The sequence below is a fragment of the Mustela putorius genome, unplaced genomic scaffold (assembly GCF_011764305.1).
Source record: "Mustela putorius furo isolate JIRA1106 unplaced genomic scaffold, ASM1176430v1.1 tig00003949_pilon_pilon_pilon, whole genome shotgun sequence".
In the NCBI taxonomy this organism is placed as follows: Eukaryota; Metazoa; Chordata; class Mammalia; order Carnivora; family Mustelidae; genus Mustela; species Mustela putorius.
The window spans coordinates 5,389,638-5,413,007 of NW_025422093.1; the positions used below are offsets into that span (position 1 = coordinate 5,389,638).

The following is a 23,370-nucleotide window of genomic DNA, read 5'->3' on the forward strand; positions in this document are numbered from 1 at the left end:
AGAGAATCATCTTTTATAGTTTCTGAATTTTGAGTCATGGTTAGAATGGCTTTTCCCACTCCTGGATTATAAAATGGTGCTCTCGTGTTTTCTTCTTTGAAATCCATCTGTGTATTGTTTGAGGTATGTGCCTGCCTGAACTTTCTTCCAGTTGGTTTTTGCCTGTTATTACATTAATAGAATTATTAATATTTCACCAACTTTATATTTCTAAGATAAACTCTGCTTGGTAATGCTATAATACTGTTTTTAATACGTTTCAAATATTCATGACATTTTAGTGTATTATGCATGTACATATATATAGAATACATATTTATGTGTGTATGTGTGTATATATATAAATATATAAACATAAACTTCTACAATTTTCTGAAATTTTACTTAGGATTGCTGCATCTGGTTTATAAGTAAGACTGATCTGTTGTTTTTTTTTTCCTTTCACTGTCCTTTTTGAGTTTGGGTAACAAGGTCAAAATAAACCCATAAAAAGGATTGAGTAATTTATCTCCTTTTCAAGTCTCTGATGAAGTTCTCAAAGCCATCGGGACTTAGTGCTTTTTTGTGGAGAACTATCTGACTCCTGATGAAATTTTCATTGTCATTGGGGATCCCACCCCCCCACCTTGGGAAATTTTTATTAATTTCTATTTTGGTAGAAAATAGCTCTTTCTTCTAACTTTTCCAATGTTGAATCTTAAAGTTAACGCTATTCTCTAATAATTTAAAAAGTCTACTTCTTTCCTTTCCTAATACTCTCTTTTGGTGCCTTGTCTCTTTTTCACCTCATTAATTGACAAACAACTTTAGGGTGTTACGCAACATTTCTGGCTGACCACTTGAATTTCTGAGTCAGGGTGGCAGGAAAAAGAAGAAGAAATGATGGATGTAGTAAGAAAAACTCAGAAAGAGTCCTCTGGTAACGCAGGGCCAAACATCATGCAAACATCAAACGCTCAGTTACGGCCTTGTTTCACTCAAGTATAAAGTAGGAATAAATACAGTATCTACATCATGAGATGCTTGAGGATCAATGAATCAATATCGAAACACAAACAAAAAGGCAAGGAGAACAAAACACATAAAGCAGTGTCTGTCACATACATACCGAGTTGTCACTCTGTGTCCTTACTTGTTGTCACTGTGTGTGAAGGAGAAATAAAGTGACACACCCAGGTTTGAAGTACGACTGGGACACTGAACACGTTGTGTCATGGAGTCCTCCACTCTTGCTCCCAGGGGATGCCTCTCCTCACTTGAGACCCTCCGTCATGCTGCTGAAGACTCTCCCTGTCCCCAGAAGTGAAGATCGAGTTCCCATGGAGTGAAACAGTGTGGCCTCACCAACATGGCAGACTTTCTGGAAGTCACGGTCCAGCCTTACACAATCAGATTGATGAGAAAAAGCAGGACTTGATGACAAAATGTCATAACTGGAGACTTCTTTCTTGATGTGTTCTCAGTGATTTATTTGCTCATTTACTTGGGTGTTTAAATGCCTGTGATGTGTTAATAGTGAAAAATAGTGTTAAATAGTGTTAAATTTATAGCCACCCTCAACTGATGAATGGAGTTTAGCCAAGAGACTCAATGCTGTCTGCTTTAGGGATTTTTCTTTTAGATTATTTATTTATCTGTTTGTTTGAGAGAGAGAGAGACAGAAATAATGACAAAGAGAGTGAGAGGGAGCACAAATGGGGAGGAAAAGAAGAAGCAATATTCCCGCTGAGCAGGGAGCCTGATCTGGGGCTCCATTCCAGGACCCTGGGATCATGACCTGAGCCAAAGGCAGATGCTTCACCGACTGAGCCACCCAGGTGCCCCTGCTTTAGTGTTTGTATTAAAGTTTGCATGCAGATATTGACCTGGCTGTAACAGGGTCTATAACCACACTTGTACACTGACCCATTGCACCTTCTGGGGCAGTGCTGTTCAATATAAGAACTACTAGCCACAGGAGGCTATTTAAATTTAAATAAATAAATAAAATAGAACTAGAGTCAGTTCCTCCAAACCATGAGGCACATTTTCAAGGGCTCAGTAGCCACACTGATCAGTAGCTAGAGCATTGGAAAACTTTGAATTATAAAACATTTCCACCATGCAGGAAGTTCCCCTGGACAGCTCTGTTCTGGAGAGAATTTCAACAATAATTAAAATAGTAGTAGTTGTTGTATGGATGCCTCAGGGAACAGATCACCTTGTCCTTACTCAGTTGGCCAAATGCCTAGGGTTATGGTTAACTTGATTAAAAATAGTTTGTTCTTTTAAGCAGGTTAAACAAATACTTTGGAATGTTTCTTTTTATCCCAGCACTTAGTCTAGAGATTCCAAAATTCAGGAATTCTGAATTAGCAAAGCCCCAAATAATGTGATTTATTCTACTCCCTAGGCCAGTCTTGAAGGCTTTGCTTTCTTTCACATTAGTGCTAGCCAGAGGTCACCCCTCACCCCACTCCCTACCTCCTGCCGCTATATACTTGTTGATGTAAACTATCACCCACTTCCTGGTCACTATCTGCCCTAAAACATTTGTCAACTTTGGCCACTTTCCTAGAATAAATCATTGGACATTTTCATTGCTTTTGCACTACGAGTGACATCTTTAGCAAAAGCACCCTCCTTCCCAACAGTATTTGCCAGCCAGGCCTGGTAAAAATAGATAACTTATCATGATGTTTCCTGTTGTGTATGATTCAAGTATCAGATCTATAAATGCTGAATGTGTCATAGATGGGAGAACATTTGTTTGATGTTCTCATAGCAGTTCACGTGATACAGTGAAATCCACGTGAACCAGAGCCAAGAAAAGGCAAGGCGAGCACAGGGCTGGGGTCCTACCTGGCTCTGGAGTGTTTGGATTTACAAAGGGGTGATAGCTGGCAAGAAGAGGGCAAAGCCCAGGACATGTTGCTGCAATCCTGCTGGTCCTTTCCCTGATAAGAAAAAGCATCTAGTGTCTTCTGTCAGAATAGCTGTTTCCCGCTCCCCGGCCCCAGAGTTGTGGTGACATGCCTGCTAGCAGCTTACTCTCTCCTGTCTATTTCTAGTCCATCCTGACCAGATGGTCTGTGTTGTAAAACAGGACCCCCACCAAAGTCTGTCCAACTTCTCCCCAGGCCTGATCTCTGGGACCCACTAAGAAGGGAGCACACAGAGTACTACTTTGTGAATGCCTCATTTCAACTCATAGTAAGCTGAGCCAAACCAGCGGGGAGACTAAGGCAGAGGATGAAGGGATGGATGGTCAGGACTCTATCTTCATCAGGTGTCAGAACATTCTGCTCTCCCAGCTGCTTGGCGCTGGGAGAAGCACTGGTCATTTCATTTGGGATGGTGGAGTGTAGAATATATTAGACTGCTCTCCATCTGCCTTCCCACAGAAAGCGACACTGAAAGAAATCTGAACAAGTTACCACCCTGCTTCAACCTCTTCTTAGGAAAAAGACCAAAACGTTCAGCTGGTCTGTTAGCTCTACCAATGTGGCCCCTGTAATACTCTCTCACCTTACTTCAACCTCATTCCCTGGACCTTGTAAATCATGCTTCTGTCACACAGGTATTTCTTTCCTTTCCTTTTCATTCTTCTTTCTTTCTTTCTCTCTATTTTATTTTTTTTGATTCCTGATAAGCCAAACTTGTTTCTGCCACAGGACCTTTGCACACACGGTGCCTTGTGTTTGGATTCCTCTTCTCCCAGTTTTCTCTCACCTGGTCAACTCATACTCATCCTTCACATGTCAGTTGAGTCACTACTTCCTCTTCATTTATCACTTTAGTTACCACCCTCTTCTCCCCTGGAACTAGGTCAGGGTGAGGTTTTGTATTTATATGGGTAACTACTAGATTAACTCTTTCTCATAAAATATATAAGCTCCAGAGACAATATTTGTCTTTTCCTCACCATTATATTGCCAGCTCCTAACATTATGCCTGGCAGTTGAGGTATGAACAACTCTTTGTGGGCTAAGTAGACAGTGGACTTTTGTTATCTTCCAGGAGAGGACTATGGTGTTCAAAGGAAGTCATAGACTTAAGAGCTCTGGGTTCAATTCCTGACTTTGCTGGTTTGTTGGTCATGTGATCTGGGGTGAGTTGATTTGCCCCTCTAAGCTGTAGTTTTCTCATCAGTAAAATGGGCATACCTGTATTCACATGGGGTTGTGAACACTAAAGATACTGGATGCCAGCCGGGCACCCAGCAGGCTGTCAACAAACTACAGACACCATCCTCAACATCACTGCCATCATCATCATCACTGCTGTGATCCAATTTGGAGACAAGGGGGTGGAAAGAACCCTTGTGAGGCCTCTGGACGTCTCAGGAAGAAGTAACAGATTGCTCACACCCAAAAGGAAACAGATAGTAACATTTTTTATTAAATATTACAGTGGATCAAAAAGTACAAAATATCTCTTGCCTGCTATGTGATTGGGAAACTATTGGCACGTAATACAGTATCAAAAGCAGTAATAAGTACAATTTGGAAAACATACAAAATTGAGTGTTTATAGTTTGGCTCAGCATTCTTCTGGTAGTGTTTAAACTAATGCAAAGGTTACTCAATAACCTCTCCATTGGGAAACTATGTAATATCACTGGGCCATGTTGCTATATACAAATAATCACCTTACAGAGCATAGAGGTTACGTAGCTGGAATCACCAAAAGTATACAATATTTACAACACAGGAAAGTTTAAAAAAGTATAAACAGCCAAGAGATTATGCTGCTATTTTTCAGACATATTTCAACCATGGGGAGACAAGCAGAATATCAAATACATCAACAGCCAACACTGGAATTAAGTGCTCAAGATAATCATTGCAATGGTGTGGGTCTCACCAGGGCAAACTTGTTCCCATTTCTCTTTAAAACTGGGACAAGAGTGAAACTGGACCAGATGGGACTTGGCTGACCACCACCAAATGTGACTTTGTGGGACAACATGTGAAGAGAAAGAAATGGTTCTCTTTGAAGGCACACTACATAAAATATTCTTGTGGGATCACCTTGAAATTTCCATCAGACACACCAACACACTGAAATACAGTACTTGAGAATTCATGCACCAGGTCAGAAAGTTGTAAAGTCAACATTGAGTTTTAATAAACCCTTCTGTATATGCCCTGATAAACAAGTGAACTTAAGAGCTTCTAGCTAGTAAATAAATAAGTCAGTCCTGTGGCAAATATTACAAGTTCCAATCACTTACTAGAAGAATACTAAATTCTGAAACTCAGCTGGGCTGGGGTGTTTTTTTTGTTGTTGTTTTGTTTTGTTTCTTTTTTTGTTTTGTTTTGTTTTTCTGTTTTTTTTTTTTTTTTTGAGTTGCCAAAAGTTAAACCAGAAGTTGCACGGAAAGGTTTTTTTTTTTTTTTTTTTTAAATATTATTTAGAATCTCCAAATCTCCAGTAAATCACGGACTTAGTGCTATTTTGAATTGCAACATTTCTTGGAAGCCACGCTCAGTAAATAGATTTATGACTCCATTGCCAATTAGATTCCACAGTTTCCTTTACTAAACTACCAATAACAATGGTTTGATTGCACAAAGAAAGGCTTGTGCAATTCCATTCAATAATAAGGCCCCTTGAACTCAAACAATGCAAACAAAGCCCTATTTAAGACTTTTTAAAATGTAGTTCTCAGCCAATGAAGAATTCAATGGTCTTTTTGAAAGATTTCCAAGATCTCTGTTCGGAGTTTTAAAACAAATAACACACTGCTTCTGTTGGGAATGTATACCCCCATTTCTCTTTATTCGTCCTGATGTTTTGCCGAGGGTATGAGCTTCCTCAGACAGAAACAGTGAGTCTCCTCTCGGAAGAGATGAGAAAAACAAAAGCTGGACTATGTTAACATTGTTTGAAAAATGGTGTGATCGAATTCCAACATGATGAAACCAGACTGAAATCATTGTAGCGGGGAAAACAAATGCCCATATTCCAAATGGATAGGTGAGCTCCACCAGGGACAGGCGGCCCCATTTCTTGGAGAAACAAACTCCTAGAGACTGTGCACGATCTAGCCCATGTCTGTTGCGGAAACCCTGGAGATTCCGTGTTCTTCCATGTCCTCTGATTCTGTGACCATTCAGTCTAGTGCAACTTTCTTCTAGGTGTCCTGGCTAGCGTTCTGCCAGCTGGAATTGAGATCTCTTTCCCCCTCTATCTTGTGCAATAGCAGGATAATCTGCACTCACACATTTATAATCTATATTCTACTAGTCTATCTATTGTTCTATTAAATATATATATATATGTAAATATATATATATATGTGAAATTCCACAGGAAGGTAAATAATTAATTGAAGCAAATGGAACTCTTAACACTAGATCTCTACATTCTTTTGTTTCCACCTTTGGATATTAAGTATGTTACATTGAATATTTGGCTTCATATCATGGAGACATTTCAATACAAATGCACGGCATGCATGGCTTTGTTTAAGAGCCGCAGTGTCCTTGTTTACCAGTTGTGATTATTTTGCAGTCGAGTTACCTACTTAGAAGTTGAAAATTGTCATCAATTTTCATAGAATTAAATATCTCAGAGGTAAAAGACTGGTTAACTATGGTTCTACTGTCTACTGGGAGTTTGGGGGGAGGGGAGGGTTGGCTGGGGAGTTCATCAAAGCAGTCTTATCAGCAGGGATGGGACTGGGAAAGAAAATCCACTCTCTATCGATGGACTTTTAACACGCTTAGAAAAACGCATCCACCTTGATGTTACAGCTCAGCAGCGAATGGAACAATGGGGCAAGAATGACAGTACACACTCTGCACATCTGACTGCGTGAACAACTTGACCATTTCTTCCAGTGACAAAAGAAATCGTAAGGTGGACCGTATTGCCAGGTGGTTAAAGACATGACACACGCCACCAAGTGGGCACGCATACACCCGAATCTAACGCCCCATAAACCCCAAGAAGATGACTTGCTTTTGAAATGGGTCATCCAGTATGCCAATTCTCCCCAAAGATGGGGCCTGGGAGGTTCTTCTTGGGAACAACAAGAAACCAATTCGATGAAGGCAACGTGACTACCTACTACTCAAAAGACCACGGCCCAGGGAAGGTAACTGGCGCCCGGGCCTCCAGCCGCTCTTTCTCTTCCGGATCGTCGAGCTCCATCTTCTTCCCAACCCCCTTTCCCACACTGTTTAAAGGGATCAGTGCCAACACCAATGTAAATCATTTTGGCTTCTGTTCTAATTTCTGAAATTCCTAAAATATCTGTGCAGCCCACAAATATGTCCTCTAGACTCTTGTAATTCAGCGACTTGCTGCCAGTGAGGTTTTTGTTTTTATGATTCCTCTGGTATGTAGGACAGTTTCACAGCCTAGATAAGGTAAGTACAATGCTCGATATTTTCACATAACCCAATACTTCAAAGCAAAGCATTTGGCCGGTGAGCAGTGTATAAGCTCTTTCAACTATGCCATTTATGAGGAACAAAATCCTTAAGTTGCGGATCTGCAAAGGAACATTCTTTGCACTATTGTGTGCTCAACTGTTTCTTTTTCGTTTGTTCCACTAGAATCAGTTGCTTCAATTTGTAAACAATAACTTTACCACTCAAAGCTGCTCAAAATGATAAGATGTGGAAAAATTACAAACACACATCAACAACTAGGACAGTCAGTCAGCCTCGAAAACAAAACAAAACAAAACAAAACAAAACAAAACAAAGCAAAACAAAACAAAACCAAAAGACCTGCAAACAAAAGCGATACTGTTTAATTAAAAAAAGAAAAAGAAAAAAAAGACAAGAAGTAACTGGGAGAAAATGGAACTACCTGTATATAAATTAGGTGAGCAAACAGTGATACGGGTAGTTTTAAGAAGCAAATATATACAGTCATTTTAACAGTGTTTACTTCTCTGGATTGTTTAATAGTGTCAAAAGGAAAGATCTATTGAAGTTCCACTATACATTGCATTGATTGAACCTTGGAGAGTTTTAGGAAAAGAGGGGCATCCCTTGGCAAACTCTTGCCAGTCTTCCTTGCCCCTTCCTGTGAAATGCCTGCCCCCCCAACTTTTTTTTTTTTTTTTTTTGCCCAGATTGTTCCTGACCATCGGAACTCAAGACGGGGTCTTCTAAATTCTTCCCGGGTACACATAACGTCCCTTCACAAGACCCTCGTGCAAAGCGAACCATGTAGGTCCAAGGGCATCTGTGTAGGAAGGGGCTCGAGACTGACCAGCCAAGGCTGGAGTCGTCCCAGAAAAATCAGGTATGTTCACCTCCCCTTGGTGGCTCCTTTGGCTGGGACTGATCTCAACCCCGGATTAGAAGAAATCCTGACTTCTAATTCTACAAACCGGCACCCCCCAGGGTTGGGAGGGAAGCTCCGTGAGCCACGCCGCAGCGCAGGAGGCCGGGCAGAGCTGGGCTTACAGTTTTGTACCAGGGTGTACGGACGACAGCTGAGAGGAAGGGAAGGCGGCTTGAGGATTTATAGCAGCTAAAGGGTAAATGCTGTTGTGCAAAAGGTCCCCATACGAACTTCCTACGGGGGTGGCCGCGGCCAAGTGTCTGTAAAGCTGCTGAGAATTTGTCGGCGATGTAAAAATCCCCCTTTGCATCACAAGCGAGTGGAAAGCCAGGGGCTGCATGAGCGGAGAAAGCACGGTCTGGTTTTTCAAGTACTGCAGAGAATGGGAGTAGCCGGCCGGGAGCCTGGAGTTGAGGCCCGAGCTGCACAGGCTCCCGGAATACAGACCTGGGAAGATGGGGGAGGAGAGCGGGAGCTTGTGGCCTTCGGACGCGGCCCCCGCGTGGCCACCGTGCGCCGCCTTGCCGCCCTCGCTCTCCGGCTCCGAGGCGGCCTTTTCCTTGCTGCAGGCCTCCTTGGCCGGGTCCAGGGGAGACACGGCCCGGGCCTTCTTCCCCGCAATCACCAGGTCCAAATCTTCCAGGCTGCGCTTGATGGGCCGCGCGGCCCCAATGTTCTGGGGGCTGGCCTTCCGCTGCAGGACGGGGTGCACCATGCCGTCGATCTTCCTGAAGTTCTCTAGTCTCACGTGGTGAGGTTTTCCCGAGCGGGAAAGCGACTCCGGGTACCTTTTTGGGGCCGACGCGGTCATGGGCGAAACCCTGCAGGCTTTGGGGTGACAGTCCCGACTCTGGCTGTTCATGACCTGGAACTGGGAGACACCTTTGTTCTCCTGGGGCCCCGGGGCCGTGTGGGCCAGGCCCAGGACCTTGCCCGTGGGTTTGTGCAGATTCTTGGGAAGGCTCAGATCCGTGGGCTGATCATCCGTGGGGGCTTCTGCCGCCGCTGCCTTCTTGTCCGGCAGGTGCAGCGACGTGAGATAATTCACGTGGAGCTTCTCTTGGTGTTTGTGGGAAGGAAAAGAGCTGTTGTCCGATTCCCTGTACATGTCCCTGCAGGGGTACTTGGATGTCTGCTCGTTGTGAAGATGGTGTTCAGTGTGTCGGTAGAGGCTGTGCAGGTGAGGAGAGGAGTAGAAGTCGGCCAGGAAGCTGGGCATGTGGGAGTGGGGGAGCGCCCTTTTCTCCAAGAGCTTCTCCTTGCCCTCCTGAATGTCTTGCTTCAGGACGTAGGAGTCAGCAAGGGGGCTAAGGTGGTGCTTGGAGAAACTGCAGCGGTGAGGATCCGATCGACCGAGCTTGTCGTGCTTAAAAATGTCACTGATGCTCTTTCTCTCCTCCGATGGCTTGCTTCTGAAACTCTGGACGTGCTGAATCACCGAAGGCCGGCTGACCGCCATGTGATCGGGACCCTGGCCATGGTGGGCCTGGGACAGACCCGAACACAGGTCATCCCTGGCCATCAGTTTCTTTTTGCTGATCAGAGGGGGTGGAGAGCCATAGGGGTAGCTGCTGGAGAGGCTGGCCCCACTCACTTGCGACAGAAGCTTCTTCTTGGCCAGCGGGGACATGATGCCGGGGTTGCCTCTTGAGTAGAGCAGAGGCGTGTAATTAAGTCCATGGTTCTCATTCATGGGCCCCGTCAGGTCTTTGTCTTTGAACATGTCAAATGACTGGACCACGAGGACCTTCGGGGTCTGCTTGAGGGCGTTGTGGATGTCATCGCTGCCCAGCTGGTCCACCTTCACGGTGCAGTTGGCAATGTAGTCCGCCATCGCGGGCAGCTTGTCATCCTCCAGCTCGCTCTGGTTGGCCAGGGGGGGCTGCGTCGTGGCGAAGCCAGGGAAGGGGGCTTCTTGGAGTTCACTGTCGGGGTTCTCTGTAAAACAGCAGGTCTGGGGGTCTTGTTTTGAGTCCACAAGAGCACTGGGGGAAGTGAGGGACTGTTTGCCAGCCCCGGAGCCCAGCGCCGGAGCCCTCTCAGGGGCCGTGGGGGCACTGGGGAGTGGAGGAGCGGGCCCCTTCTCTCCCACCTCCTCTGCTGTCTTCTCACTGTTGGCACCTTGATCTGTGTCGCTGTCCTTTTCTGGGTCTGCTCTAGACCCTAGGGGCCTCGCTGCAAAATCCTGGTAGCCTTCCATTTTCTTCTTCACATCCGCTGCCGGGAGAGGCTCAGTGACGGTCTTCTGATTTAACGTCTCTTGTTCCTTCTCTGGCTCTGATGAAGCCTGATAAAATATTTCAAAAGGCAGTCAGAAGGAAGCCAAATGCATTGACACTTTTGCTATGAAACAAAATATTACACGCAGCAGTTTTTCTTGAAAACAGGCTTGTCAATCAGCTCAGGGAGTTTCTGTAAAGCTTTATTATCCCCCAACCACAGCTCTAAACAAAGAAATCTAAATTACAGAAACATTAGGGCAGAAATGCATATTTCACTCAAGTCCCTTGTGAGACACCTATCAGGAGAGCGAAGTGTTCTGTACCCTTGGCATACTATCTTATCACTCCTTGATTCTAATATATAGTTTAATTCTGAGGTTGTTTTCTTGTCAAATCAGTCAATTATCCAAATGGGTTTTAAATTACATGTTGTGCTTTATGACACTTTGGAGAAAGATATTTTTTTTCTTTTAAGCATCTCTCTTTCAAAAACCAACCAACCCCACGTCAACAACAACCAACAAACTTACTAGAATCCCTTGCCTTTCTCCGAGAGAGCAAATCCCAACCCAGGGCGTTCAGTACGATGCATAAAATTAGCAACGCGTAAGTGTTAATTTCTACTCAGCACCATATGACATGCAGAAAATGTTAAAATACTGGAAAATTATGCAGATGCAACACCAGCCTGTCTACCTGAGGGACAGAAGGACTCCAAGTCCTTCTAGGCTGCAGCAAACTACATTTCTATTAAAGCTAAAAATGAAGTCATCAAAATTCAGGCAGTGAGCACCGCCCCAAATACAGCTTTTCTGCTCACTGGAATACACCGTAGTCAATGAGATGGATGCTCTTTATGTGTCCGTATTGACCGAGGTTATGGGCACAATTTGACCCATTCATTGCATTATGTAGCTGTGCAAAGTTTGACCTTAGAAGGTCATTTTAACTTTCCATCTGTGACCCAGCTGGCTGACGGGCCCTTTCAAAACTGTCACTCTGTCCTGACATGTCTTAGGGAACAGTCACAAAATAGTTGAATTGAGCTGGTCTTCTCTCCCAAGCACCCCCCTGCCTCCAGCTCCACTGCATCTCATCCCTTAATCGTTGTTCTTTGTTAAAGAAAAGAAGTGTTGAACACATTAACATCTTTGGGTAAGATTGAGGATTCTGGTGGAGGGATGCATAGAAATAAACATTTTAAGGAATCATACCCTTTCAGAGATGTTTCGCCTTAAATCCGCTCGAAGATGTCCCTGTCTTTTAGGCATGTGTTAGACCTGAGAGCTTTTGCTTATTGTCTTTCTTTTCTTCCCTCCCTCTCTCCTTCCCTTCCTCTCTCTCTCTCTCTCTTTTGTACTAATATCTGCCTTTTCCATGACAAATATCATTTCTTGTTCCACATTAACAATCATCACTGGTCTCTTGAGCTTATGCATTACATGAAAATACAGAAAAATGAGTACGTCAAGGGAAAAAAGGCAAATTGCATTTAAATGTTAGTTTCTGATGGGGCTGTGGTTTGAAGTGAAGCTACAGGGGATACTCAGTCTCACTGAAGTTTCTGTGACCCAGGCCTTTGGTTACAGAGTTCTGTGGCTGTCACTGGAAAACAGGTTAGGGAATCTCTGAAAGCTAGGCAGAAAAAAGCAAAGGACCCCTTTTAGGCATTTTAGGATCTGCCTTGACAGGTTACACTGTGCCTTCCCACCAGGCAACTTGCAATCCAATGACCTGAAGACAGTGGGTTTGGCTGGAAGGGATTTATAAGCCCTCCTATCTCCATTGTGTTTACTGCTGTGTACTGAAAATATCAAAAATTAAAGACAATAAAAACACCAATGGCAATAACAAAATCCAAACCCCCAACGCACAGTCAACAAGAAGAAATACACCTGGTCAAACACATGGGTCTATGTTGGACGTGGGGAGCAGTTCTTACCATAAGGTCAACTTGGAGAGGGTGTGAGATTCCAAGTCGATCAGATGACCTGATCATGATACCCTTTGACCTGCCAGATACTTAAAATGCCCCGAGGCACTGGGGTCTCTAAGAAACAGGGAGCCTGAGGGCTTTCAGGGTTTCTGTGAGCCAGAGGGAGCGGCCCTCTTCTTGCTGACAGGCATCTCCCACACTGATGGGCTTCAGGGCGATGGGCTGAGGATCCCTCCCGCACCTCACAAAAACAGCCATTTCAAACTCCGTCTCCACAGTGGAGCCACTCAAAGGTCAGCTGGCTTCTGGCCTCAGTTTGTCCTCTGGTGCTTTGGCATTGCTGTACATATGGTATCTAATAGAACTCACTGATCCAAAACCCTGTAATAAATCAGCAGGCCAACAGGATAAAGGAAGAATGGAATGTGAGCCTTAACTTGGAATTTCCTTGCTTTTGGCCATTTATGTTGCAAGCTTGCAGATGTTTAGAAATCTCTCTCCATCATCTTTTTCCCCCATTTTTTTAATCACTAAAGCTTAGAATAATTATGAAACAAAAATGAAGGCAACACAAAAGTCTTTTCTTGGTATTCATAATATCTTCTTACTCAGGAGTCAGTTGGGTAGATTAATTTCTAGTTAGGAGGCTGGTGTGTGTGTGTGTTTTGAGCCAGTGTTTAATTAGAGAGTCTCTTATGTGTTCATTATAAACCTGATTTTTAGGGGGTGTTTAATATCAGCACCAAAATTCCCTCTGGGGTTGGATCCTAGAACATGCTGTCTCCAAATGTTGCTGCTAAGTTTTTTTTTTTTTTTTTTTTTTTAATGGGCAGCAGGATTTTTTATTATTCATGTTGAAACAGAGCCCAGATCAGCCTCCATGCCTAGCTATACACTGACGAGTAATGGCTTCTACCAAAGAGCTGTGGGGTCTGTGGGTAATGGGGCTGGTTTAAAAAGGTTCAGAAACTACCTGTTAACATGAGAGATAATAATGGTTTCAGAGGAATAATTTCAAAATTCTCCTATAAATAATATGTACTTAAGATATTTCTAAGTTGGTCCCAATCCAAGGCTGGTGCACAGGGGTCAGTTATAGGAGGCAAAGGAATCTCTGAAGGTTCGAGGACAGTCCTGGAGAGACACAGCCCCTCGTGTCAACATCCCTCCTTGCTAGAACCCACAAAGCATGTTTTCCGAGGCCCACCAGCTCCTCGGATAGACTGACTCTGAAATGGCAAAGAAGCCACATTGTTCACACCAGAGTCCCGTGGCTTCACAGGGCTGAAGCTCTGGTTCCTTCTCTCGCAAAGCTGGCGTTTTCCCTCAGTTTTCCACAGGATGTTCCCCTCTTTCTAGATCCTACTCTTGGCCTATCCCATGTAATATCACGCACTGCCTTCCAGGGCCCCAATGGACCTACAGATCCGCTCTCTGGGGAACTGTGAAGCTGGGGGAGAGGGGGTGCTCTCAGTCTGGGGCTGCAGGGGCACAGGGACCCGGCTGTGGACGCAGGGCTCCGGAAGACCTGGGACAGGACGGGTCTCACAGAGGTATTTCTATGGAGGACAGCGACTCACCTCTGACGATTCCTGGGGCTTTGGGGCATTCTCTTTTTCTTTCTTGCTCTTAGGAATTTCATGTTTGATGCGTTTGGTTGCTGATACTTTTGTTTTATTCTCATGTTCCTGGGAACTGTTCTCCTGTTTCCGGGGTTTGATTGGAGGCAGGGGCTTATCTTCCTCTCCTTTAATAAACCTCTCATATGGTAGGATTAATCTGGAAGGATAGCAGAAGAGATGATCAATCATGGGAGGCAATTCCAGGAGCATCGAAGCTACTGGGTTTTAGCTTCTTTTCTCAATGCAAGCGGATTATTGAATGACTCCATCTCCAGTAACAGCAGTGGATTTCTAGAAACTTATTCCACAGCTCTGGGCTCTACTTCCTCAGTCTAAAACCAGTGCCTCACAACTTAAAAACACTCCTTTGCAAGACAGCTTTCTGGTTTTGTAACTCTATATACCAAAGATACCAACGGAAGCATCCAAAGTTAACATCATCACAGCTCATGGAACCTGGCTAAGGGCCAACAACAACAACACAGCAATAATAGCCACACTCGCGATGGCTGCCATTCGTTTGCCGTTCTGCCAGCAGTGATTTATGGAGCACCTACTGTGTGCGCCGCATTCACGGCACTGAGGTGCAGCAGTGAACAAAACACTCAAAGCCCGTGACTTCATGACGATGATATCCAGGGAGGTACTGGTATGCACCAGGTTAATGTCCTCGATACACTATGTGGATTATTCCATGTAATTTTCCCATCTGTGCAGAGCGTTACTGTCATTGTTCTTACTACTACTATGACCACGACTACCATTATCGACTCCCTTTTTAAAAAAATATTTTATTTATTTATTTGACAGATGGAGATCACAAGTAGGCAGAGAGGCAGACAGAGAGAGAGGAGGAAGCAGGCTCCCCGCTGAGTAGAGAGCCCGATGCGGAGCTCCATCGCAGGACCCTGAGACCATGACCTGAGCAGAAGGCAGAAGCTTAACGCACTGAGCCACCCATGCACCCGTATCACTCCCTTTTTAACAGATGAGGCAGATGAGGCCCCAGAAAGGCTGAATAATTTGCCCAAGTATCACACCTTTTGTTAGAGATGGAATATGAACCTTGTTCTGCCTGCCTCTGAAGTTTATATTTTCATCCACGTCAAAGTATAGACCAAACACTGAAGATAAAGAGGCTTATGGAAGGCAAGCACAGTGGGGCTGAGAAAGCTAGTTATCTTCTCCCGAGCTCTGAGGCGGGTAAGGGATTCCAGTATGATCTCCTTTTTTGGGGTGCCAAACAAAAGAGGTCCCCGGGGAGGAGGAGGGCGGACAGACCACTCAAGCCACAAAAATCAGAGGGCTGAAAAATTCAAGCACTTCAATTATATAACTTTTAAAACAAAGTACATAAAATTGTTCTAAAAAGAGAAACATCAAACAGCTCTAGTTTTAATCTGTTTTCCCTTTGCGACATAGCTCTTGATCTGAAAGGGAAAAATAGCTGATGTAATTAAAAGGGATGGATTGCATTACAATCTCAGTTTCAACTTCAGTGATTAAAGTTTTTATAATGCATTTGGTATGATTAATGACTCACTGTGGGATTAATACAAGACTCAGCCTTAAAAATATGAACTTTAATACAGCAAACATAATTTGTTTTAAATAAGACAAGTTGACTCAATGAAGAAAATGTACTTGGCTTATAAACAACATAAATCTGTTCAAATATTGGGAACCCTAATTATTTTTAAACTAAGACTTCCAGGCAGAAACTTCTTTGGTTTGGCTATCTGTTAGCGAGCCACTGAAAGTGGTTTCTAACCAAGAGATCCGCACCTCAGCTCCTTCAACACACACAACTGTACAGGTTCCCAAGTACAGACGTATCAACTTTATGATAATATTTCACCGTTTAATAAAATACCAAGTAAATGATGGGAAAACAAAATCCCAATTTACAACGTATTAGAAACAAAATTCATTTACTGAGCATGCTCGGACAAGGTATGTGCAAGGAGGCGTGAATAATAGTTTTGAGCCCTCCATCTGGCAGGGGGCCAGCCATGAAGATCAACACAGCCCATGGGGAATAGTTATCTTCAGATCCCATTACAAACTGAGTTTAAACATGTTACAGCTGCTAAAACTGGGAACTGTTCTCTCTGTGTAGACTTACTAAAATAATATATGGCTTCCCACTGTAATATTACAGTTAATGTTTATATAATAAAAAAGCATAACCAAGCAGAAGAAGAGAGAAAAAAAGCAATCTTGTTCATACTTGAATTTATCCCGACTCGTCTGTAAAGTCCCCAACGTTACCCCAATCCCTTTTATCTGCACAGTTCTGCCGGGGACTTGATCCCCTTTCAACATCGGCAGGTTGCGGATTTCTGTCTGGGAGCGAAAGGCATCGAATATTTTACATTGGAAAAAAATATATTTTAAATAGACTTTAATGAAAACATTTTTTTTTTAATTGTTGGGACAGATAGGTTTGTTTTACTTGTGTTTGGTTGCCATGGGAACCTGAGCAGCACGGAAGTCTGGGTATTCCGACGGTGGCTGTTTGTCGGGACCACCCTTGACACTGACTTCATTCCCTCATTGACACGGCGACACCTTGAGGAGACCTCCTCGCAGGAAGCACAGCCCCGTTACCTCTGAGTGTGGGGAGAGGGTTCGAGGAGGCAGAGAACTGGGTGGGAGACACCCAGCTTGGGCCCAGAGGACCCCTCACCTCCCGCTCTGACGGTTGGGGTTGGAGCTCGCAGGCCTCCAGAGGGGTGGGTGCTAAGGGGATTTGAATTTCCTCATACAGCTTTGCAGATTCAAGAAGCAGGGCAACATTTCCATTTCATCCTCCCCACCCCCCACCGCCGCCACTTTTTTCTTGCCTTTTCTTTTTCCTTTCTTTTTTTTCTTCTTCACTCAACTCAGCAGCTGGCTGGCCGACAGCAGTTAAAAAATACATTTCACTTTGCTGGTCAAAGGCCTAAAGCCAGAAGCAGGAAATGTGGAATTAAATGTTTCTTGTATCTGGAAAGAGGCATGACTAAGGTAAAACTGAATCCAAACACAAGCCTTGCTTGTTCAAGGTTTCCAGAGGGAGAGTCTATGTGAGCAAGTGAGTGAGTGTGAGAGTGTGTATGTGTGTGTGTGTGTGTGTGTGTGTGTGTAAAGGTCAATTGAGTGGTTCCCCCCTCCCTTCTAAATCACTGAAAGATAATTATAGTGGCTCAGGGAAAAAAGGTTCCCAAAATAAAACAAGAAAGGCAGCAGCTAAAAGGAAACAAGTAGAAATAATGACCAGCTAAGCCCTGAAGAACAGGGCACGGTCTCGCCCAGCACACAAACAATCACTGTTCATATAGTGATTTCCGTTCGGTGAGATTTTCACTGAATGTTTTTTCAGTTATCCTGTCATGGTACAACACAATTACCCCACAGGATATGATCTTATCATTTGATTATTAGAAGTTTTCACAGCGCAAGAGGACGAAAGCTATTATGGGTTTCTGAACATTTAAACGTTTAGCGTACATGTGATACCATTACAAACAGGTTAGCCAATATTAAGGTCAACATTGCCCAATGCAGGAAGCTGAGGCGGTCCGTATTGTATCAAGAATCTAGTATAATGTAACATGCCTGTGCCTTGCGGATGATTATTCCTCAAATATTTGTAGTACAACAAAGATTTAATCAGTTTCCAAACTATACAGATAAAAGCAAAAATGCACCCCTGCCCCCAAGAACTCATTACACAGGAGAAATATTTTCAATGGGCTGCAACTCTAAGAATGTGGGTTGGGTTTTAGGTGGGTGGAAGTAATGGGGAAGAGAAGCAATATATTCATTAGAAAATCCAGAGAGATTTTTACCCCTGATCTACATCTACTCTGGGAATTGAAAGCTAGGCAGATAAATGGGCCTTTATTATTATCCAGATTTCACATTTCAGATTAGCAAAATGCTTATTTACGATGCCATTAATGGCCCTGAAATAGGTAAGCCATCATGTATTAAAAAATAACATCTTTCCATAGGCATAAGATTTGTAGCAGCATGAGATTTTATTTTTCCCTAGGAATAATACAAGAATAACATTTTCCACCCCAAAGCAGAAACAGTAGGGGAGCCTTTTGCTATCACCAAGATTCTTATTAAATTCAGTCACTGTGAAAGCAAGATTTTTTTCCTTCTTCTTCTTTTTTCTTTTTTTCCCCTTTTTTAAAATAGAGACGACTCAAAATCAACCCAAGTTAAAATTAACAAATCAATAGCATTATAACCTTGATTTATTAGCATCTGAGCCACTAAATTATCATCATACAAGAAATTGCTGGTTTGAAAAGATTTCGGCTTTGTTAAATCTCAAGTTAAATAATGGTGTGCCGTCTACTCGGTTTTTAGATCTGCCTCATCTGATATTATGAAAAATTCAATACATTTCTCTACAGCAGAAGTCAGGGGTCAGCAAATCTATTACTGTAATGTAAGTAATCTGGCAACCTGCCAACTCTTTCTCCCTTTTATTATTTTTTTTTAAACACCAAGGCAGATAATTTTATATTTACAAATTCTAAAATCCTCTGGGGTCTTGCCTCTCTTTCTCAACAAAAACCAGCAGCCTCACGCTCCAGAACTGTAGATGGCACATGTCCTCATCATTTGCATTTCATACAAAAGAAGAAAAGACTCTTCATCTTTATTAGGCGGCCTTCTCCCTTCTCTCCCCATAGGCAGAGGGAAAATAATGTCAAATCGCATCTGAACGAGTAACCACTAATAATCTTCTGTATTGATTCATGCTTGCATGGAATGACGGAACTTAGGAGCCCAAACACTGAGCCAACAGCGCTCAGGAGGAGAAACGAGAATCCGTCTATTGATAGAGCTCTGCAAAACGATATTATGATACTGTCTAACACTGATTCAATTTGGGGAATTGGGGAAAGAAAGCAGGAAATTTTTAGGGTAGTAGTTGATCATCAAACTCACCTGAGTTACTCTGTAGACGCTTTAAAGGCATCAGACCTGTGAAAAAGTCTAGGCCCAAAGACCTCCTGGTGCCCTCAGAACAGAATATCTTAGGGGCAGAGGGGAAAAAAGTTGGTATGCGTGTCAGGGCAAAAATGCTACTGCTATTCTTACATGTATTAGGTTTTTTTTCACAGTCGTAGAAAAGAAATGACATATTGGTTCCACTGGGGCTTCAGACCTGATCTGATCCCAAATGAAGTCATTATACCTCCAAGTTGATTCCAGGGTTGATAAATTCTAAGGCTTGGCCAGACATTTTCCTTCTCAGCCAGAAACTGAAAATATAACTTCACTGTGAAGTGTGGGAAGCAATCTTTCACCAAATATGGAGCCAATAGAAGGTATATTTTTCTTTTTTGAAGGTGATGTATGCATACTGGTTAAGGATCCAAGAAGAAGAGAAAGTTTCTACTCCCACATATGGTTTACCTCTCAGGGTTCCAGATCATGACCAAAATGGTGGAAGAGCCTTTGGGTGACAGGGACCAAAACCAAGGTCAAGTACACAAATGTACTATGGCAGTGTACATAGAAGTGGGATGTTTCCTCAGTGGTCACAACACTCACTGAGTACAAAAGAAACTTTGTTCCTGTTCTTTTTAAAAGACAAGCTCCTCCTGAGAAAGATGTGGGTTCTGGGTAATGATCTCCTTGGTTTTATGGTGTGAGTTTCTCTAAAGCAGGAAAAAATAGTGTGCAGAGGGTGAGAAGTAAAATATCAGTAACCAAGAGAGCTGAGAAATAGATGTCCAGTACCCCCCTCGAACAGCTGAAGAGGTGAATTGAAGTCTTTGAGCATCAAACCACAGAGACAGAGTCCATGCTGACATACAGGCCACAGAGAATGAGCCTACGGCGGACTCATGTAAGCCAAGAACGTGGTGGGAGAATGCAGCACGGATTCTGTATAAAAGACTTAGCTTAGCCCATGAGCTCACCATCGTTTGTATTCTGTGTGAGATACCCAAAAGGTATGTGGCCCATTATTATCAACAATATATGGCCACATGTCTTCAGAAGAGCTCTTTCTTGTGAAAACTACCTGCCTAACACTACTTGAGAGGCAGTAGAAGATGAATGAGAAAGTTTTTTGAAGGCACTAATTCTGAATCTTTGCCCTGGAAGTGGTGGGAGTGTAGCTTGTTGGGCCTAATGACTGACAGCTTCCTTGATGGTCCTGGAGTGCTTATAACCCTAAGCAAAGAAAGGAGGGTGGAAAAAAAAGGGATCTGGAGCTTGGCCCAAGCAAGATGGCGGCTTAACTCCTATAAAGGATAGTCAATGTGAGAAAGGTAGCTTGAGGATGGTAGGCCCCCTGAACTGGAGTTACATTGATCTATGGGATCTTGGTGAAAAGGTGAGGAGGGAGGGTGGGGAGGGAAAATTCTGGTGGTTCTTCTGTATTGATTATAGACATTATGACATTAATAGCAGCTGCCACATATGAAGTGCCCATTAATACCAGGCATTTTGCATGTCTTACATTCAACCATTACAAAAAAAGTATATACAGGTATGTTATTTTGTCCTCATCTCATGGATGAGGAAATTGAGGTTCAGAGTTAAATAGTTAAATAACTAATAAAAGGCATGAAGCTATTAGGTGCCAGCATTTGAGTTCAAACACAGATCTGCCGGCCTCTTGGAGCTGCCTGCCTTCATATCAGCAGGGCAGCAGTGCATTTTCATACGTTGTCTAAATAGCACCACCAACCAGGAGATACTGAACCGATGACCCCTGGCTTCAGGGAACCCTAAGTTCTCAAAGCGCTAAAAAAATCAGGGTGAGCATTCTCCTTTTCTCAGAGGCCATTCCGCAAAGAGTCAATCCAGTACAAGGGAAGCAGCCCTATGGCTCAGGCACTGGGCACAGTGCTCCTCTTACAAAACGCCAGGATCACTAGGCCAAGATTCTCTAAAAGGTGGCAACTGTGATTGGATCAGGTCCAACTTGCTGGTGGACGGTAAGAGAAGCTCAAGCATCTACCCTCCATGAATTCCAGTCTGTAGCACTTAATCTACACATACAGCTGAGGTTCTCATGGCCTCTCCAGCTAGAACAAAACTCCTCAGGTGTTTTGCTTCTATGATGCCTCCATACCACTTCTAAGAGGGTCTACACTGATGTTAGCCCCACTGTCTTTCAACTGAAGACCACAGTGTAGAAAGTTGGGATGGATTTAAGGAAAGCTGACTTTGTGCCCCACGGATTAAAATACATGCACAAAACAGAAAATGCAGACCATCAGCCCACCCAGCCCCCCACGATGCCAGCAGCAACTCTTCTTCTCAATGAGAAAACAATGACTAGCTCCGAATGAAGTTGCATGGATCCATTTCAAGGGCAGGTGAACATTACTATATCAAGAATAATGGACAAATGTAACTACAGTGTTTTCAACATAACGAGCACCCCACAAATGAAGGCGGGCACTGCCGGTTATGTAAAAACAGGCAAATAACTATTGCATTTAACTCCTGTGGAGGTGAGATCCCACAGGTTACAGAGCTTCTGAAATGTTCAACAATTCCCCCAAACATTTATTACTTTGATCAAACTTTGTAATAACTTGTATAAAACCAAAATGTTCCAAGAGGTTTTCACTGGAAGAGTTAAGGATATATTTTAATGGTAAACAATTACATTCTTCTATCATCTGATCCTTTTTTTCTTTCTTTTTTGGAAAGAGGCTCTCTGAATTTTCAATAGTGCCTTTGTGAAGGCATCTGCTACTCACGTAATTGAAAAGATGTTTGTGCAGTGGCATGCTTGCGAGTACAGTTATTTAATCTTAATGATAAAGCCCCGAGGACAGAAAATCATAAGTAGAAACCTCTTGTTATTTATCAAAAAGAAAAGGGGCTAAGACACCTAATCTATTTAAATTCATGCTTGATGAAAACTATCAATAAAACATCGGACCTGCAAAGGTTCTTAAATACTATAGCCAGGTTCAAAGGCGTGAATAGAGGGGAGGTAGGGAGAAAACAAAAATGAGACAATAAAGGAGCCTGACAAAGAAAAACTGTTTGGCAAGCCTTTTTTTTTTTTTTTTTTGGGTCAAACAAAGAACTTGCTGTAGTTTACAGCATGACACACACACTTGATCAGTTTGTGCCCGAGGGTGTTTTTACACTCTAGAGTGTAAACTCTAACTTCTATTAATTACAACTTGCATTCAGAGGCAAATTTAAGAATTTTAAAATAGAGACTTTTTCAAAGGCTGTTGTTTATTTTTTTTTTAAACAGAAACCAGTTTTTCTACTCCAGGGCCTGGCAAGGGCTTTGTTTTCCTTTTTAAAAGTTTCTAGAACTATCCAGGCTTTGGAAAGTATCCGAGCATTTTAAGCATGCTGAGTGAGTGAGAGGGAGGCTTTTGCTTATGAAGTTATTGGACTGTCCTTTTGGGAGAGATTCTGGAGGTCTTTCTCAGCCTGCCTGAGTCTCGGCACCTTGCTCGATTATCCCAGGCTGCTGGCTGTGGATAAGAGCCAGGAGGCCTTCTGTGGGCTTGGGGAAAAGGTTGATGAGAGGGCGTGTGTGACAGTGGTGCTGAAGTGCTACTTGCCGTCCCCATTGGCCAGAGCCCCTCTCACCAAGCCAGTGGTCAGAAAGGAGCTGAGTCCATAGATGGGCAACCCCGCGTGCTCATGGGGAAGGATGGGGCATGGTTTACCCCCTGGACTTTGGGGCAAGGCAGCCAATAAAGCCTGAGAATATAAACTGTAATACCTGCCTTGTGTATCCAGTTTGGAAATTCGGCCTTTGTATTCACCAGACAGCTTCTTCCACCACCTCATTCCCTACCTCTTGACACACATTTCCTAGAGCAAACTGTCCTTTTTGTTTGGATTTAATGTAATTCATTCAACCCCTAATTTCTGAGTCCCCGATATGTTCATGATGCTGTCCTGGGTGCACTGGGGAGACTCCGGGAAAGCAAGAGTCCACGAGCCTTGCCCTCAAAATTAGTATCTTTATGGTCTTGATTTCTACAGCGGAACAATTTAGGCAATGTACAATGACCTCTGAAGTTAAAACCAAACTCTTTAAGATCCAGTTCAAATTCTAGATCCTCCTGAAAGACTTTGCTTATTCTAGCTGAAAAGTCTCTGTTTTTGATACCTGTTGAACTTATCTGTAGCAATTACTTACTTCCCTGAGATTTTTTATAGCCTGAAGTATCTAACCCTCCTTCATGTATTTATGGACTATGAGTCAGATTGTATGGTAAGTTAGGTAAGCCAAGGATCACAGCACCTTCTGATTCTAATGAATAGTAATGGCCCAGGGTGCCATACTAAG

General features: G+C 43.3%; 1 protein-coding gene across 2 annotated transcripts in view; it reads right to left on the reverse strand.

Annotated features, from left to right (window-relative positions):
* Positions 1 to 4,357: 4,357 nt before the first annotated feature.
* The window catches only part of ARID5B (AT-rich interaction domain 5B), a 178,034-nt gene continuing 159,021 nt past the window's right edge, over positions 4,358 to 23,370 (reverse strand). For both annotated transcript variants that reach the window (XM_004765679.3, XM_004765681.3), the window contains 2 exons: positions 14,028 to 14,226; positions 4,358 to 10,576 (listed from right to left, as the gene is read on the reverse strand). In XM_004765679.3, coding sequence (XP_004765736.1) covers positions 8,408 to 10,576; positions 14,028 to 14,226 — 2,368 coding nt within the window. In that variant the 3' untranslated portion in view covers positions 4,358 to 8,407. The remainder of the gene's footprint in view (positions 10,577 to 14,027; positions 14,227 to 23,370) is intronic.